The sequence below is a fragment of the Pseudophryne corroboree genome, chromosome 7, assembly GCF_028390025.1.
Source record: "Pseudophryne corroboree isolate aPseCor3 chromosome 7, aPseCor3.hap2, whole genome shotgun sequence".
Classification (NCBI taxonomy): Eukaryota; Metazoa; Chordata; class Amphibia; order Anura; family Myobatrachidae; genus Pseudophryne; species Pseudophryne corroboree.
In genome coordinates, this window is record NC_086450.1 from 95,337,385 (window position 1) to 95,356,400 (window position 19,016).

Here is a 19,016-nt window from a genome sequence, read left to right on the forward strand (position 1 = left end):
TAAGTAGTATTCACAAACACCTTTCTCCCATCTCGGATGCCCTGTGCACTGGGAGTCCCGGCACTGCGCACTCTGCACCTAGGACCAACTACTGTGCCTCCCATGCTCCGGCTCCCTATGCTTCTCCTGCAGCCCCATTTTTTTAATGATGCATTAAAAAAGATGATGCCACACAGAGGCTAGCAAAGTCTTTGCTCTGTTCCATGCATGCCCCATTGTCCGAATATATCACCGGACAGATGGTATCACGGGGGAAGTCTAGGGAGCTGCGCACCGCATGGGAGGTATGTCTCATCAGGTATCGGCAGGGGAGATCGAGGTGCTCTCTGATATTGGGTGAACCCCGCTGCACATGGCTCCCCCAGTTCTTGATACGCCCCTGAATAGACAAGTGCAGATGTGGCACAGACTATATTATATAATAAGAATACAGAATATATAAGAGAAGATTCGTGTGTATAAAACTAAACCAATGTCTCCAAGTCTGATTGTGGCCTTACAATGCTGCCTCTTCTGCTTATGCCCAAGGAAATGTAATACCAATGAAAAACTTGGCAAACTCTTTAATAATATAGAACAATGGTTCCCAAACTTTCTTGAATCATGGCGCCTTAGAGTATTAGCATTTTTTCGCAGCACCCCTAGCTAGTGCCAAAAGTTTCTTATTGAGAAACGTATCAAAAATGATTACATTTAGTAAATTATACCTATATGTCATCCTTATATACAGTTATCTCGTGTGGACATTGTTGCGCTTCAGTTTGTCCATATGTTTTATGATTGGCTGACACCAACTCTGGATTTGCCTATCACATGAACTGTAAAAAATAGAGTTTGGTCCTGGACCACCAACCTTTGGTGCACTCAGTTTGGGAACCACTGATATAGAATATATAAAAGAGTCTCTCCAATAGATGTTGCTACTGTAGATCACATCCAGGAGATATCCAACCTTTCTATTTTTATTGTATAGACAATGAGCTTTATGGATGAATTCCGAGGACTAGACAGAGACATTGAAGGTTCTCCTATGCGCTGGAAAAGGGTGATTGAATCTGAATGTCCAGAAAGAGAACGTCTTCCTCAAGATTGGAAGAACAAGAGCTCCCTACAGAAAATGATTATGATGCGCGCACTGAGGCCTGACCGGATGACTTACGCTATCAGGTATATTTATAGACTAGTAACTAGTTCATGTTGTCAAGTTACTGCTTTGAGCTACATTTAGGGAAATTTGGGGTATTCTTGGGGTATTCTTAATCAGTAATACAGTATAATTTGATGTTGTATCAGAGAGGAAGTATCGCAACATATGTCCATCACAGTACTAGTAGCATATGCACCTAGGGGGTCATTCCGACCTGATCGCATGCTGACGTTTTTCGCAGCACAGCGATCAGGTCACTTCTGCGCATGCGTATGCACCGCAATGCGCAGGTGCGTCGTACGGCTACAAAGCGTATTGTTGCTGAGCGATGGATTTAACGAAGAATCCATTCGCACAGCCGATTGCAAGGAGATTGACAGGAAGAAGGCGTTTATGGGTGTCAACTGCCCGTTTTCTGGTAGTGTTTGGAAAAACGCAGGCGTGTCCAAGCGTTTGCAGGGCGGGTGTCTGACGTCAATTCCGGGACCGGACAGGCTGAAGTGATCGCAAGGGCTGAGTAAGTTCAGACCTACTCAGAAACTGCACAAAATGTTTTTGCAGAGCTCGGCTGCACATGCGTTGGCACACTTGCAAAGCTAAAATACACTCCCCTATAGTCGGCGACTATCTGATCGCAGCGCTGCAAAAAGTAGCTAGCGAGCGATCAACTCGGAATGACCCCCTTAGTTTATGTCATGTGTACATAAGGTACCCTTACACACAACTCAGTCCATTTGTGCACTTGAAAGTAGAGATGAGCGGGTTTGGTTCCCTGAAAACCGAATCCCCCCCAACTTCACCACCTAAGTCCGGATCCGAGCCCGGCTCGGGTTTTCCTGCCTGACTCGGAAACCAAAATGAGGCAAAACGTCATCATCCTGCTGTCGGATTCTCACGGGTTTTGGTTTCCATATAAGGAGCGATGCGTCGCCGCCATTTTCACTCCAGTCCGGGAGAGTGTAAAGAGAGGATGTGTCACTGTCCTTAGTGTCTGTGTGGGAGGGAAAGTGGGGTGGCGATTCCAGTGCTGTCTTGTGCTGCTCAGTCCAGTGTAGTGTCTTGTGCTGCATCAGTACAGTCACAGTGGCTGTGTCCTCTGCTGCCATATGTCCAGTGCTGCTGTATACGTCCAGTCCAGTGGTGCTGTGTTGTGCTGCATCAGTCCAGTGGTGGTGTCTTGTGCTGCATCAGTCACAGTGGTGGTGTCCTCTGCTGCCATAGGTCCAGTGTTGCTGTCCAGTCCATTGCAGTGGTGCTTTGTTGTCCTACATCATTCCAGTGGTGGTGTCCCTGTGCTGCTGTATAAGTCCAGTGGTACTCCATATAAGTCCAGTGATACTGCTGTATATGTCCAGCGGTACTGCCGTATAAATCCAGTGGCACTGGTGTATAAATCCAGTCCAGTGGTACTGCCGTATATGTCCAGTGGTACTGCCGTATAAGTCCAGTGATACTGGCGTATATGTCCAGCGGTACTGCCGTATAAATCCAGTGATACTGCCATATAAATCCAGTGATACTGCCGTATAAATCCAGTCCAGTGATACTGCCGTAGAATTCCAGTGGTACTGCCGTATAATTCCAGTGATACTGCCGTATAATTCCAGTGGTACTGGCATATATATCCAGTGATACTGCCGTATAAATCCAGTCCAGTGGTACTGCCGTATAATTCCAGTGGTACTTGCGTATAAATCCAGTGATACTGCCGTATAAATCCAGTCCAGTTGAACTGCCGTATAAATCCAGTGGTACTGCCGTAAAAATCCAGTGATACTGCCGTATAATTCCAGTGATACTACTGTACAAATCCAGTCCAGTGGTGCTGCCATATAATTCCAGTGATACTGCCGTATAATTCCAGTGGTACTGGCGTATAAATCCAGTGATACTGCCTTATAATTCCAGTGGTACTGCCGTATAGTTCCAGTGAGAGTGCCGTATAATTCCAGTGGTACTAGCGTATAAATCCAGTGATACTGCCGTATATGTCCAGCAGTACTGCCGTATAAATCCAGCGATACTGCCGTATATGTCCAGTGGTACTGTCGTATATGTCCAGTGGTACTGCCGTATAAATCCAGTGGTACTGGTGTATAAATCCAGTCCAGTGATACTGCCGTATATGTCCAGTGGTACTGCCATATAAATCCAGTGATACTGCCGTATATGTCCAGTGGTACTGCGGTATAAATCCAGTGGTACTGGCATATAAATCCAGTCCAGTGGTACTGCCGTATAAATCCAGTGATACTGCCGTGTATGTCCAGTGGTACTGCCATATAATTCCAGTGATACTGCCGTATATGTCCAGTGGTACTGCCGTATAAATCCAGTGGCACTGGTGTATAAATCCAGTACAGTGATACTGCCATATATGACCAGCGGTACTGCCGTATAAATCCAGTGATACTGCCACATAATTCCAGGGGTACTGGTGTATAAGTCCAGTGATACTGCCCCCAGTGCCAAATATGCCCCCCAGTGCCAGGTACAGATATCCCCCCAGTCCCAAATATGCCCACCCAGTGCCAAATTTGCCCCCCAGTGCCAGGTATACATATACCCCCAGTGCCAAATATGCCCCCCCCCCCAGTGCCAGGTACCCCCATCCCCCCCCACCCCCCTCTGCTGTGCACTTTTGGAAGGAGCCGGAGGACACAGTGCGCACCTCTCCTGTGTATCCCTCCTGTGTCTCCAGCGGCGTGTCAGTCAAATGAAGTGCCGGTTCGTGAGCCAATCAGAGCTCACGAACCAGCACTTCATTTAACAGACACGCCGTTTCCGCCGGAGACCCAGGAGGGACACACAGGAGAGGCACGCACTGTGCCCTCTGTGTCCTTCCCAAAACAATCAGTGGCGGCGGCGCCCCCGCAGCCCTGCGCCTCCAAGCGATCGCAGTGGCTGCGGGGCCCTAGTTACGCCGCTGCGCTCTCCTGTGCCACCAATATTGTGTGTGTATTACATCTGGGCAAATTCTAGCACGTCCCAAGTTGTTTGTGCCACACACTTGTGTCGCTTAGCTTAGTCATACAGCTACCTCATTGCACCCTTTTTTTCTTCTATGCATGATTTGAGGTTTGAGGCCTAGTTTTTTTAAGTGCCATCCTGTCTGCAACTGCAGTGCCACTCCTAGATGGGCCGAATGTTTGTGCCGCACACTTGTGTCGCTTAGCTTAGTCATACAGCTATCTCATTGCACCTCTTTTACTTCTTTGTATGATGTGCTGTTTGGGGCCTAGTTTTTTAAGTGCCATCCTGTCTGCAACTGCAGTGCCACTCCTAGATGGGCCAGGTGATTGGGCCGCACACTTGTGTCGCTTAGCTTAGTCATACAGCTATCTAATTGCACCTCTTTTACTTCTTTGTACGATGTGCTGTTTGGGGCCTAGTTTTTTACGTGCCATCCTGTCTGCAACTGCAGTGCCACTCCTAGATGGGCCAGGTGATTGTGCCGCACACTTGTGTCGCTTAGCTTAGTCATACAGCTATCTCATTGCACCTCTTTTACTTCTTTGCATGATGTGCTGTTTGGGGCCTAGTTTTTTAAGTGCCATCCTGTCTGCAACTGCAGTGCCACTCCTAGATGGGCCGAATGTTTGTGCCGCACACTTGTGTCGCTTAGCTTAGTCATACAGCTATCTAATTGCACCTCTTTTACTTCTTTGCACGATGTGCTGTTTGGGGCCTAGTTTTTTAAGTGCCATCCTGTCTGCAACTGCAGTGCCACTCCTAGATGGGCCGAATATTTGTGCCGCACACTTGTGTCGCTTAGCTTAGTCATACAGCTATCTAATTGCACCTCTTTTACTTCTTTGCACGATGTGCTGTTTGGGGCCTAATTTTTTAAGTGCCATCCTGTCTGCAACTGCAGTGCCACTCCTAGATGGGCCAGGTGATTGTGCCGCACACTTGTGTCGCTTAGCTTAGTCATACAGCTATCTCATTGCACCTCTTTTACTTCTTTGCATGATGTGCTGTTTGGGGCCTAGTTTTTTAAGTGCCATCCTGTCTGTAACTGCAGTGCCACTCCTAGGTGGGCCGAATGTTTGTGCCGCACACTTGTGTCGCTTAGCTTAGTCATACAGCCACCTCGGTGCAACCTTATAGCCTAAAACACTATTGTGAGGTATTCAGAATAGACTGGAAAAGAGTGGAAATTAATGTTATTGTGGTTAATAATACCGTAGGATCAAAATGAATGTTATTGAGGTTAATAATACCGTAGGATCAAAATTACCCCCAAATTCTGTGATTTTAGCTGTTTTTATGTTTTTTTCAAAAATCCTCCAGATCCAAAACCAAAACACGAAAGGGTGGTTTTGGCAAAACCAATCCAGATCCAAAACACGAGCATGGAACCAGAACCAAAACACAAAACATGAAAAGTGCCCGCCGCACATCTCTAAAGTACTGTGACTGGTCCATTTGTAAAATAAATATATATATATATATATATATATATATATATATATATATACAGACAAAAGTCCGGCACTCACGCTTGCAGTAGTAACAACGGGTCCGGTGCCTAACCTCTCTGAATGAGCATGTAGAAGAACGTATGGTGGCACTCAGAAAAAACGACAGCAGAGGCAACGCTGATGCGGTCAACGTTTCAGGGATGGCTCCCTTTTATCAAGACACAACCAGCAACCTGTGATACAAGACATATATATACAACACCGGTACCTTACAAGACTCCAATCGCGTGGCTCCATCCGCCTCTCTCTGCCGCCGGGCGATGACGTCATCAGCGCAGGCCTGCGCCGAGATTCTACGGCAGGCGGGTAGGGGGCGCGGCTCCGCACACACGTCAGGGCATTGCTAGGCAACCGTAAACAACAGGAAGTGCAGACACACTGAGATATCGCTCCTACGAATAACTAATACAAAAAATGAAAATAACAAACAATTAAAACCACCTGAAAATGTGTATGTCAATACCGGGCAGCGCTCTTATACAGCAGAATACATAATTGTAAGGGCAGGCAATGTAGTTAATATGCTGGTGTATAAATAGCTATACATCACAACATAAATTATGCTTCAGCAAAACCATCCTGAAAACAGAATTATATGAAGAAAGATTGCCACATTTTTTGACTCGCAAACCGGGCAACTATAGGTGTACAGGGTGCACCACCTGTAGTTGTCTAGAACCTGGTAGCACCTTTAACCATCCTAGATCGGGCAAGCTCTTCAACATTAAGTACACACTGACATGTAGCAGTAAATTTAAATTTATTGTTTATTACATTAAATGCCCCTGTGGGCTGCTATAGGTCGGCAAAAGTATCAGACAGTTCAAGGAGAGGATTGCCTTACACAGGTCTAGTATACGAGCAGCCTTAGAAGACAACTTCCTGTTGTTTACGGTTGCCTAGCAATGCCCTGACGTGTGTGCGGAGCCGCGCCCCCTACCCGCCCGACGTAGAATCTCGGCGCAGGCCTACGCTGATGACGTCATCGCCCGGCGGCAGGGGGAGGCGGACGGAGCCACGCGATTGGAGTCTTGTAAGGTACCGGTGTTGTGTATATATATGTCCTGTATCACAGGTTGCTGGTTGTGTCTCGATAAAAGGGAGCCATCCCTGAAACGTTGACCGCATCAGCGTTGCCTCTGCTGTCGTTTTTTCTGAGTGCCACCATATGTTCTTCTATATATATATATATATATATATATATATCTTTTGTTTTGATAACAGCACATTTGCTGTTATGTGTGTTCTAAAAACCAAACGTTTAATGTATTAACGTTTAATGTATTATCATTACATGTATTATCTTCTCCCTTATATAACAATGAAAGTAGCACGAATTTCATGGCAAAATACACCCGCAAAATTATATGATGTGGGAACGAACAATAAATAGAGCACCAATCAGCACCAGAGGTCATCCGCAATCAGCCAATCAGAAGTGGCTAGCTAGTGCTGCAACCATCCTCATAATCAATACGTATTTTTACCAGCACTAAGAGATAGCTCCAAGTGACAGGGATACTGACAGGCGCATCTGCGTCTCAGTGCAAGTCGGCATTAGCCACAGTTATGTAACGATGCCCGTATTGTGCCCAGGCCGTGTTTCCCAGTGTTTAAGATCTGACCAAATCTGCATACACATATGGGATATGGTTATTTTTGTGGACATGAGAAGTAGCTATTTGTGTAAAAACAAAAAACAGCTTTATATTCAACTCAACATCAATGCCCATGAGTTTTGGCAATGTAGAATTGGGCAGATAAGAGTTTGTGATTGTTTAAAGTAAAAAAATTAATAGACTATAGTAGAGCGTTCTACCGTATATATTTCAGTGCACAAGTCACTCGGGGATAGAGATTTGGACAGATACTGATTTTTATTTTTATACTGATCTTATTTGAGGTTAAGCAACTTCATTGCTAGCACTGGAGTTAGTTTTGTTGCTTTGCAGGCAAGACTTTCAAGCCCATAATGTAGACGTTAATCGGGCAGCTGTGCGAGTGGTGACATGTAGACCAGGATTCTTCCTGAGATTGTGCCCACGTGGGTGAGCTGTGATACATCCAAGCCCCCTTCCTTGTAAAAGTAAAACCTTTCCTGGCTGCCAAGTCTGCTGTAATAAATAAGCAAAAGCAATTTTATCCTTTCTAAGGGAGATGTGCTGCAAAGCCCAAACTAGTCACTTTGTAAAGTTTGCTTGATAAAAGCCAGCTGGATCCTGCCTGAGTCAGGCAGATGTCTGTGATATGGCAGCTTGTGTGCTGCTTTCCATCATCAAACGAGTTATTTACCAAGAGGGTCATTCAGATCTGATCGCTGGGCTGCGTTTTTTGCTGTCCTGCGATCTAATCGCCACCTAAATTCGCCGTGCAAGTGTGCGATCGCATGTGTAGCAGAGCTGCAAAAATTCACTTTGTGCAGTCTGTGCGCAACCCAGGACTTAGGGGGTAATTCAGATCTGATCACTGCTGTTCGTTTTCGCACAGCGGGCGATCAGGTCCAAACTGCGCATGCGTATGCACCGCAATGCACAGGCGCATTGGACAGCAACAAAGGGCATCGCCAGCCGGTCAGCGATGGGATGATGCGAAAAATCAGTTTGCACGGGCGTTCGCAAGGTGATTGACAGGAGGAAGCCATTTGTGGGTGGTAACTGACCGTTTACTGGGAGTGTTTTCGGCAAAACGCAGGCGTGCCCAAGCGTTTTCAGGGAGGGAGTCTGACGTCAGCTCCGGCCCCCATCAGCCTGATTTGATCGCACTGGAAGTGAATTTTTGCAGCTCAGCTACACATGCGATCGCACACTTGCATGGTGAATTTACACTACCCTGTAGGCAGCGACTATCTAATCGCAGGACAGCAAAAAAACGCAGCCCAGCAATCAGATCTGAATGACCCCCTTACTCTTCCAGTGTGATAGAAACAGGCTGTTCGGGGCCAGAACTGACATCAGACACCCTCCCAGTAAACGGTCAGTTACCACCCACAAACTGCCTCTTCCTGTCAATCACCTTGCGAACGCACATGCAAACTGATTTTTCGCACCATCCTGTTGCTGACCAGCGATGCCCTTTTTTGCTGTCCAACGCGCCTGCGTATGGCGGTGCATACACCTGTTTGGACCTGATCGCCCGCTGTGCAAAAACGCACAGCAGCGATCAGATCTGAATGACCTCCCAAGTCACTTGATAGTGGTCTTCGCCTGAAGAAGGCCTCTTACTGCATAGTGGTTACTGCCACTGTTATCACTGAGCTACCAGCTACCGTGGCTGATCCTAGTAACCGCACCCTTTCTGCTAACTCCATTGGAGACAAGCAATGGTGCAGATATCTACTTTATGGCATCATGAAAATATTGCTGGATAGAGTGCATCCTGAGCCTTGTTTATGATGTCTTTATGATAATTATCACCTTGCGGTAGCTGTCATTAATTGTTTTTGTTTTATATTTTATTTGAATGGTGGCCATGAGCATGCACAGGAGCCAGGCAAGGGGTGGGCCCCATCCCTGAGACATAGAATATTCATCTGGGCAGCCCGGCTGTAGTCCCTGCTAATGTCTCCATCAAACATCTCAGCTGGCATCCAATGAAGAGGCAGCCTCGTTTTGAACCTAAGATGGCTATTATGAAACTGCTCTATCCATATATAGGGCCTAATTCAGAGTCGATCGACGCAGCAAATTGGTTAGCAGTTGGGCAAAACCATGTGCACTGCAGGGGGGGGGGGGGGCAGATATAACATGTGCAGAGAGAGTTAGATTTGGGTGGGGTGTGTTAAAACTGAAATCTAAATTGCAGTGTAAAAATAAAGCAGCCAGTATTTACCCTGCACAGAAACAAAATAACCCACCCAAATCTAACTCTCTCTGCACATGTTATATCTGCCACACCTGCAGTGCACATGGGCCCTCATTCCGAGTTGTTCGCTCGCTAGCTGCTTTTAGCAGCATTGCAAACGCTAGGCTGCCGCCCTCTGGGAGTGTATCTTAGCTTAGCAGAATAGCGAACGAAAGATTAGCAGAACTGCTACTAAATATTTTGCTGCAGTTTCTGAGTAGCTCCAGACCTACTCCTAGATTGCGATCAGCTCGGTCCGTTTAGTTCCTGGTTTGACGTCACAAACACGCACTGCGTTCGGCCAGCCACTCCCCGTTTCTCCAGACACTCCCACGTTTTTCCCTGACACGCCTGCGTTTTTTAGCACACTCCCGGAAAACGTTCAGTTACTACCCAGAAACGCCCCTTTCCTGTCAATCATTCACCAATCAGCAGTGCGACTGAAAATCGTTGCACGAACACCAGCAAATCTACTAAGTTGAGTGCTAAATAACTTAGCACATGCGCTCTGCGTACCATGCACATGCGCAGTTAGCAACAAATCGCAGCATAGCAAAAATCGTCAACGAGCGAACAACTCGGAATGACCACCATGGTTTTTGACAATGGCTAACAAATTTGCTGCTGCGATCAACTCTGAATTACCCCCATAGTGTTTTCATATTGGACATCTTTGATTCATAAAGAGACTGCCTCTTCCCTGGGAGCCGGCTGAAATGCGAGGAGAAGATGCTTTAGATGCAGTTTGGGGCTGCCCCATGCGCACAACTATGATTGCATCTATGTGACTTTGAATTTGAAAACATATACATTTGCTTATAATATACGCTTTATATACTCACTGTATGTTTAATATGATTTGTGAACATGCAGAAACTTTGTTGAAGAGAAACTGGGAGCCAAGTACGTGGAGAGACGTAAAACAGAGTTTGCCAAGTCCTTTCACGAGAGTGGACCGGCCACCACTATATTCTTTATCCTGTCTCCGGGAGTTGATCCGCTGAAAGACGTGGAGACACTTGGTAGGAAATGTAATGCTTTTATAACATACATTTTCAAAATATATATTTTCGTGACTGAAGTAGTGGAATGCCATATGAGCAGGAGTTGGCTAAACTAACACCCCCCATCTACTGCCGAAACCTAACACCATCCCTCCCCTAACAGTAACCCTGATACTTACCTTCCGTATGGCGGAGGTCGGTGTTCCGGCGCCGATATTCCAAGTAGTGTCAGGATTCCAACATCAGTCAAATGACTGCCATCATCACTGGCGTATCTATAATGGGTGCAGTGTGTGCGGTGCACACGGGCCCCTGAGTCCAGAGGGGGCACACACCGCACACACTGCACCCATTTCTTCTATACTCACCTTTCCGGCGTCCATCGGAGACTGTGTGCGGGCCCCCTCCTCCCCTGTAGCCATCACCGCCGCTGCTAGCGCACTGAGCACTAGAGACTCTGGCAAAGTGACAGAGTCTACAGCGCATGCACAGGACTCCGAAAAGATGGCGCGGTGGCCATTTTCGGAGTCCTGCGCATGCGCTGTAGACTCTGGCACTGTGCCAGAGTCTCAGTGCTGAGAGCGCTAACAGCGGCGGTGATGGCTACAGGAGAGGAGGGGGCCCGCACACAGAGTCTGCACACGGGTCCCCTCCTCTCTAGAAAGTAACGCCGCTGGCCGGCATCCTGACTTCTGGGATGCTAAATGCATCCCCTTAGGATTGTTCATGAGAGCAGCTAATCAGTGACCGGCTGTTATCTGCAGGACACTATGCATCACCATAAGATTCTACATAAAGGCCTATTTAAAAAGGATGCAAAAGTGTATTCTCTGCTTTGATTCTGTTCACTGTTTTCCCTGCCTACAGCTAAGCAGTAATGTTGCTTATTTAAAAACTTCTGTGCCATCGACTGGAATAAGAATTGTTGAAGCGGCACTGCCGCCCACTAAAGTAAAGTATGATAGTGCAGGGGATGCCCTGCCAGCTGGAGCCCCGAGGCTGATACATTTACTAGAGCGTGTGGGTAAGGATTGTTTCTTTCCCCAGGACATGCTGGACCTATAATACAGAACCAGAACATTATTTTTGTTACTGTAAACAGCAACAGCTCCATAATGTACTTCACCCTATTTCAAACCATAGCACTCCCCCTGTCACATGCAGTTCTCTCCTCACACTGTCACACAATGGGAAAGCAAAATCAGCACACCAATCTCCTGAAATACTCTGTACTGATGTCAACATTTTGGGTGATGTGATCAGCCACAGGTTGTTCTATCCCTGCCCACTTGAAACTGAGGACCTAAATCCATGCAAAGGATAAAGAATGAACAGCAGGGTATCCAGACGACAATCATCAAAACAAATCCGCTGTCCTAGCAACTCTGCTGCCGTAACTTAGACATTATAGAGCTGATGCCGGGTTGGGAATAAACAAAATAAAAAAAAATTAAAAAGTAACTTTGCTCCCACACAAGCCACTTAGATTTTCTCATTTTATGGTAACTAGGGGCCTAATTCAGACCTGGTCACTCCTCTGCGAGGTTGCAGAGGTTTGCAATCAGATAGTCAAATACCCGTGTATACCCGCCCCGTGCAAGTCTGTGTGCAAGAAGCTTTTTAAACGCAGATCAGCTGCAAATCTGTTCGCAACTCACTCACCACATAGGTGCCTACCTTGCTGCACCATCTTCCGGGAGGCTGCAGCGTGGTAGGCTAATGGGGGCATGTCCAATGGCAATGTGGGCGGTCTGGGGGCGTGGCCGATGGGGAAAGTGAGCGGTCCAGGGGCGTGGCATCATATTTGCGTCATCATGGCCCCACCCCCCACTAGACAGTGCGGAGAAAACAGGCACTGTACAGTGGGGGGTGGAGTTACGATGACACGAAACAGCGCGAATCGCGTCATTGTATCTCCCTCGGACTGCCCATTTGTTCTCTGCTGTGGGCAGCCGAGGGGGAGTGCGGGGGATCCCAGAAAAAGCGGGACACTTGCCCACCTTTCCGGGGGATCGGAAGTGCAACCACATTTTCGGAGTCTCCCGGCCTTTCCGGGAGGGTAGGCAAGTATGACTCACCAGGAGCTACTCCAACAATGCGATAGAAACAGGCTGATCGGGGCCCGAGCTGACGTTATACACCCTGCCTCAAAACAAGCAAGAGAAATCCACCCCACAAAAAGCGCACACGATACTTAGTATATAAAGTCCTTCACAGTCTTGAAGTACTCCAGCTGGATGGTGCGTATTCAAAACCCCATGAAAAATAATAAAAATATAGACATACTGTAATACTATCAATAATTAAAAATCACAGTCACAGACTTAAGTAGGTTGGATTCGTACCGTAGGATTATGTCTACAGTTTAGGTAAACAAAATAGGTAAGTATGGCAGCAGAGTCAGGCCATTTTATTCCACCGGGCCTGAAGGCCACTTCCTTGTCTTCCCTTAGTCCATAATTACTCAGAAGACCATGCAAATCTAAAACGGAAAACCACCATACAGATATTTATTAAAATACAGAAGCAGGACAGACTCCTACCAATAAGATAGGTCTGTCAGACACAGACATAAACACATGGAATAACAAAATCCACAATGGCAATGCAGGTAAATGGGCTCCTACCAGATGGTATGGTCTACAGCAGGTAGACAAAAAAGCATGAACCGGGAGAAACCTCAGGCATCCCTGGAACAGTCTTCCTGGTTCTGGGTCAGGAGTCCAAATATACCCAGAACCAGGGAGACGCACCATCCAGCTGGAGTACTTCAAGACTGTGAAGGACTTTATATACTAAGTATTGTGTGCGCTTGTTGTGGGGTGGATTTCTCTTGCTTGTTCTCTCTCTTTCTAGTGTGGGTGACACTTTTTCCACCTTTTCAATTAGCTGACGCTTGCGCACTTGAGGTATTACCTCTATATTCTTTACCTCCCTCAAAACGCTTGGGAACGCCTGTTTCTTTCCTGACCCTCTCAGAAAATGGCCAGTTACCACCCACAAACATCCGCTTCCTGTCAATCAACTTGCATACGCCTAGCGATCTAAAAACATGTTGAATTCTTTCGCAGTTTGGCATCATGCGTGCGCACTACGATCTGTACGCATGCACAGTTGATCGATAATCAGCCGCCTTGCGAATTCACGCAACAGCGATCAGGTCTGAATTAGGCCCTAACTTTGAAACTACCAATATATACATAATGCTCTCCATTTCTTAATTCTTTTTATTTCTCTTCCATGACTGCTATGTCTGTTTGCTGCTAACATGCAAATAAAGGAAAGAGACCGTAAAAATCATCTATGTAAAAATATGTCATATAACAAAAATAAAGAGCACCGTTAACCTTGCACAATGGACTGTATATTGCGTTTTAAAGCCCCCATAACACCCCACCACACACACACACACACACACACACCCTTCCCCGGTACTGTCCACTCCATTGACATGAGTGGGAAACCTGTTTTTCAGTTTTGACTGCCTGAAGCAGTGAGGATCCTCTTGAAGCTTTCCATTGCAATTGTGCACTACATTCACCCTGCTGTATTATTTTGTTTGAAGTTTGGTTAAAGTGGATGTTTACACGGCAATATACCTTTAGTAGCTTAGCTGAATTGCAAATTGCCATATAAATCACAAAAAGAGAAAGAGAATTGATTTAAAAAAAAATGAAATAAAAATAAATAAATAATCTTTCCCCTTAGAGTAAACCCTCCATCCACATACAGTGGAATCATTTTTGTAGGCCATAAGTACTTTATTCATCATTTGGCACCGCTAGTTATAGTATACCTCCAGGGCTGTAACTAGGGGTGGGTGAGGGGTGCTGCTGCCCAAGGGGCAGGGTCTAGGGGGTGGCAGTGTACCATAGATTATATCCTAATCTCTCGAGATATATATTGATATTGAATTTCAGCTTGTCCTCCTCCAAGAGGAACGCTGTATTCTGTGGCGTTGGCACATGATGAGGAGAGAGAGTGTGGGTGGGAGCATGAGCGGGCATGCACGCAGCATGATATCATCACGACACATCCCACAGGTTAGAGGAACTGGGAGTAGGATTACGTCGGTGATGCTACACCCATACAAATGAATGACAGCCAGACTGAGCGGAGGGAATGGCGGGCGCAATGGGCGGGAGGACAGAAATGAGCACACTCGGCGATCGCCGATACTGCAGCAGCAGCAGGTGTGTGTGAGGAGGTGACAGACATTAGGGGGTGCCTGTGCGCACCAGGCACCCCCCCTGCGCACACCTATGGCAGTGTTGCTGTCCTGGAACGGCACCCTGCAGCCTAGAAAGCTGCCACCTGGAGTATTCTTAGGATGCTGAGGGCACTTTAAACTTCTCCCTGGTCCAGCAGCCCGGCTCCCTCGTTGTGATATGATGATGTCACATGTTTGTGAGCAGGGCTAGGACAGGGCACATGACAACTGTGCTATAGCCCTACATACCTCCAAACATACCCTGATCCTCCAAAATTCCAACCTCCAACTTACACAACCCTAAACACATTTTAACAATGTCCCACCCACTTTCAGGCAAGCAGTCAGTGTTGGACTTAGGCTTGAAGGGCTTAGCGGGGGAATGCAGTGGTAGGGGCCCATGCTTAGAGGCTTGGCTAACCATTAGTGCATGGTCTGGGCACCTTGATAAATATATATAGTAAATACTGCTAGTGCATGCATGATAATGTACCAAATTAATAACAGCAATGCACTGTAGAAAATACACCATAGTCCTGTGTAGTATAATGTAACATGCATATAATGTACAAGTCAAGTACACAGTCTGGAACCTGATCCCTGGGGGGGGGGGAGGGGCACCGGGGCTTTCCCTTACACTCCTGTGAGCCAGTCAGACCCTGCAAGCTGTACCTTTCTGGGCTTTGTAAATTGGGACAGTCATATTAAAATTGGGATTATTGGGAGAAGTGGTTACTAGTTCATTATATCACTGTCTTTATACTGTGCGATATAATTTTAGAGTCTCCCAATAAAGACTTGTATTGTAGAGCTTGTACAGGATGCGGTCATGTGACCGGCGCTCGGGATCCCGGCAGTTACCATGCTGACACCGGAATTCCGAGTGCTCAAAATGCCGGCAGTCGGAATGTCGACCCCGAGGCTCTATTCGCAGCAAGCCACCAAGCCAACTGCATGGCAAGCGCAGCGAGCCGCAAGGGTCTGCATTGTTCTCATCCCCTGCCGGCATTCTAGCGGCCGGGATCCAAGGGTCGTATGCTGACCTCCGGGATCCCAAATGCCGACTCCCAGTCCCAACCCACTTATACATGTCAGTACACATTATCCATTTATCAGTCTGGTGCACATGTAATTCCATGTTACATACAGGTGAAACTCAGAAAATTAGAATATCGTGCAAAAGTTCATTTATTTCAGTAATTCAACTTAAAAGGTGAAACTAATATATTATTTAGACTCATTACATGCAAAGTGATATATTTCAAGCCTTTATTTGTTATCATTTTGATGATTGTGGCTTACAGCTTAAGAAAACCCCAAATTCAAATCTCAGAAAATTTGATTATTACATATAATCAATAACAAAAAGGATGTTAAATACAGAAATGTCGGCCCTCTGAAAAGTATAATCATGCATACTGCATGTACCCAGTACTTGGTTTGGGCCCCTTTTGCATGAATTACTGCCTCAATGCGGCGTGGCATGGATTCTATCAGCCTGCGGCACTGCTGAGGTGTTATGGAAGACCAGGATGCTTCAATAGCGGCTTCTGCTCTTCTGCATTGTTCCGTCTCATGTCTCTCATCTTTCTCTTGGCAATGCCCCTCTTTTTTCTTTAGCCCAGGTAAGACACTTCTGACATGTTTGTTGTTCAGGAGCGGCTTGACAAGAGGAATACGACTTTTGAAGCTCATGTCCAGGATCCGTCTGTGTGTGGTGGCTCTTGATGCACTACCTCCAGCCTCAGTCCACTCCTTGTGAAGCTCCCCTACACTTTTGAATGGCCTTTTCCTGACAAGAGAAAAAGAAATGGTCTGTTGCTCAGTGGTCCAAAGTCCTCTTTTCTGGTGAGAGCAAATTTTGCATCTCATTTGGAAACCAAGGTCTCAGAGTATGGAGGAAGAATGGAGAGACACACAATCCAAGATGCTTGAAGTCCAGTGTGAAGTTTCCACAGTCTGTGTTGATTTGGGGAGCCATGTCATCTGCTGGTGTTAGTCCACTGTGCTTTATTAAGTCCAGAGTCAACGCAGCCGTCTACCAGGACATTTTAGAGCACTTCATGCTTCCTTCAGCAGACAAGCTTTATGGAGATGCTGACTTCATTTTCCAGCAGGACTTGGCACCTGCCCACACTGCCAAAAGTACCAAAACCTGGTTCAATGACCGTGGGATTACTGTGCTGGATTGGCCAGCAAACTCGCCTGACCTGAACCCCATAGAGAATCTATGGAGCATTATCAAGAAAAAGATGAGAGACATGAGACCGAACAATGCAGAAGAGCTGAAGGCCGCTATTGAAGCATCCTGGTCTTCCATAACACCTCAGTGCCACAGGCTGATAGAATCCATTCCATGCTGCATTGAGGCAGTAATTCATGCAAAAGGGGCCCAAACCAAGTACTGAATCCATACATACATACATACATATGCATGATTATACTTTTCAGAGGTCCGACATTTCTATATTTAAAACATTTTTTATATTGATTTTATGTAATATTCTAATTTTCTGAGATTTTGTATTTGGAGTTATTTTAAGCTGTAAGCCACAATCATCAAAATTATAACAAATAAAGGCTTGAAATATCTCACTTTGCATGTAATGAGTCTATATATTATATTAGTTTCACCTATTAAGTTGAATTACTGAAATAAATGAACTTTTGCACGATATTCTAATTTTCTGAGTTTCACCTGTATGCTGCATGCATCTAACTCATATGAATCAGCTTTATAGTTAATATTGTTTATTGTCTTCCTGCAAAGATTTCTGATGTATGTGTTTCTCTTCTAATGCTTTGCTAAAACATCTTTGTTGTTCTATCTGGATGATATTATTGCCATTTCCACATAGGTAACAGACTTGGATTTACCATTGACTCAGGAAAACTTCACAATATCTCTCTGGGTCAAGGGCAGGAAGGGATTGCAGAAATAGCGATGGAAAAAGCATCAAAAGAAGGCCACTGGGTTATACTTCAAGTAAGCCGATTCAGTCTGTTATAGCAGTGCTCATTGCTGAGCTGTAAGACTGCACTTCTACAAAAAATAATCTGCTCTGCAAAATGCTTTTGTGGAATGAAAGTGGATAGATGGTCAAATCTGCTTTTTTTTTCTCCCTTAAATGACACACTGTAGTTATTTTGTGCTGATGGGAAACAGGATTTTTATTTATTACATAGACGATAGAATTGATCACAAATTGTGCATTGGTATTTCTTTGAAATTGAAACATTCTCACAGTGCAGTGACCTATTTATCATTTGTAAACATAATGGCAAAATAGATAGCGTGAGTAATGAACGCTTTGGATACTGTAGTCTGCAATGAAAGCAGTGATCAATGCATCTTGCCAAAAACATTTCAGAACAATCATCATGGAATCTGCCCATAGCTACTACTAGGTGTTATGTAGTGTTGTATTGGGTCAGCTCCACAGTGTTCATTTATGCCTATGCTAATTGCAGCACTGCATGTTGGCCCTCATTCCGAGTTGATCGCTCGCTAGCTGCTTTTAGCAGCAGTGCAAAGGCTAGGCCGCCGCCCTCTGGGAGTGTATCTTAGCTTAGCAGAAGTGCGAACAAAAGGATCGCAGCGCGGCTACAAAAAAAAATTCGAGCAGGTTCTGAGCAGCTCCAGACCTACTCCTAGCTTGCGATTACTTCAGACTATTTAGTTCCTGTTTTGACGTCACAAACACGCCCTGCATTCGGCCAGCCACGCCCGCGTTTCCCCAGGCATGCCTGCGTTTGTATCTGACACGCCTGCGCTTTTAGCACACTCCCTGAAAACGGTCAGTTACCTCCCAGAAACGCCCCATTCCTGTCAATCACTCAGCGATCAGCAGTGCGACTGAAGAGCGTTGCTCGACCTTGTGGGAAACTGCAACGGCTTTTGTGAAAGTACGTCGCGCGTGCGCACTGCGCCGCATGCGCAGAAGTGCCGATTTTTAGCCTGATCGCTGCGCTGCGAACGACAGCTAGCGATCAACTCGGAATGACCCCCGTTGTCCTGCGCTGTTCTGTGTAATATGAATTGCCCTGCTGCAGAGCTGTAATGTAAGTATCCATAAGATCATGGTGGCATTTATCAAGGGAGATATGTTGAAATGGGTGTTTTTGGTAGCGTTAGGACTTCTCTATCAAGCTCTTCTACTAGTGAAAGTTATCACCAGGTGGTATCAGCGACAGCTTTCAGTCTTCTGGTATAGTCTTCTCCACGCATAGCATAACCAGCATTGAGGTGCTAGACGTTCCAGCTGTCCTCCTATCACTGTTGCATTGTCTGGATGGCAACAGCAAGGGATCCTTTCTGGAAACAAATGCTT

The 19,016-nt window shown here is 46.1% G+C and overlaps 1 protein-coding gene across 5 annotated transcripts in view; it reads left to right on the plus strand.

Annotated features, from left to right (window-relative positions):
• LOC134944673 (dynein axonemal heavy chain 11-like) overlaps window positions 1–19,016 on the plus strand; it is a 697,358-nt gene that overhangs the window by 586,959 nt on the left and 91,383 nt on the right. For all 5 annotated transcript variants that reach the window (XM_063933444.1, XM_063933440.1, XM_063933442.1 and 2 more), the window contains 3 exons: window positions 974–1,167; window positions 10,345–10,493; window positions 17,544–17,671. In XM_063933444.1, coding sequence (XP_063789514.1) covers window positions 974–1,167; window positions 10,345–10,493; window positions 17,544–17,671 — 471 coding nt within the window. The remainder of the gene's footprint in view (window positions 1–973; window positions 1,168–10,344; window positions 10,494–17,543; window positions 17,672–19,016) is intronic.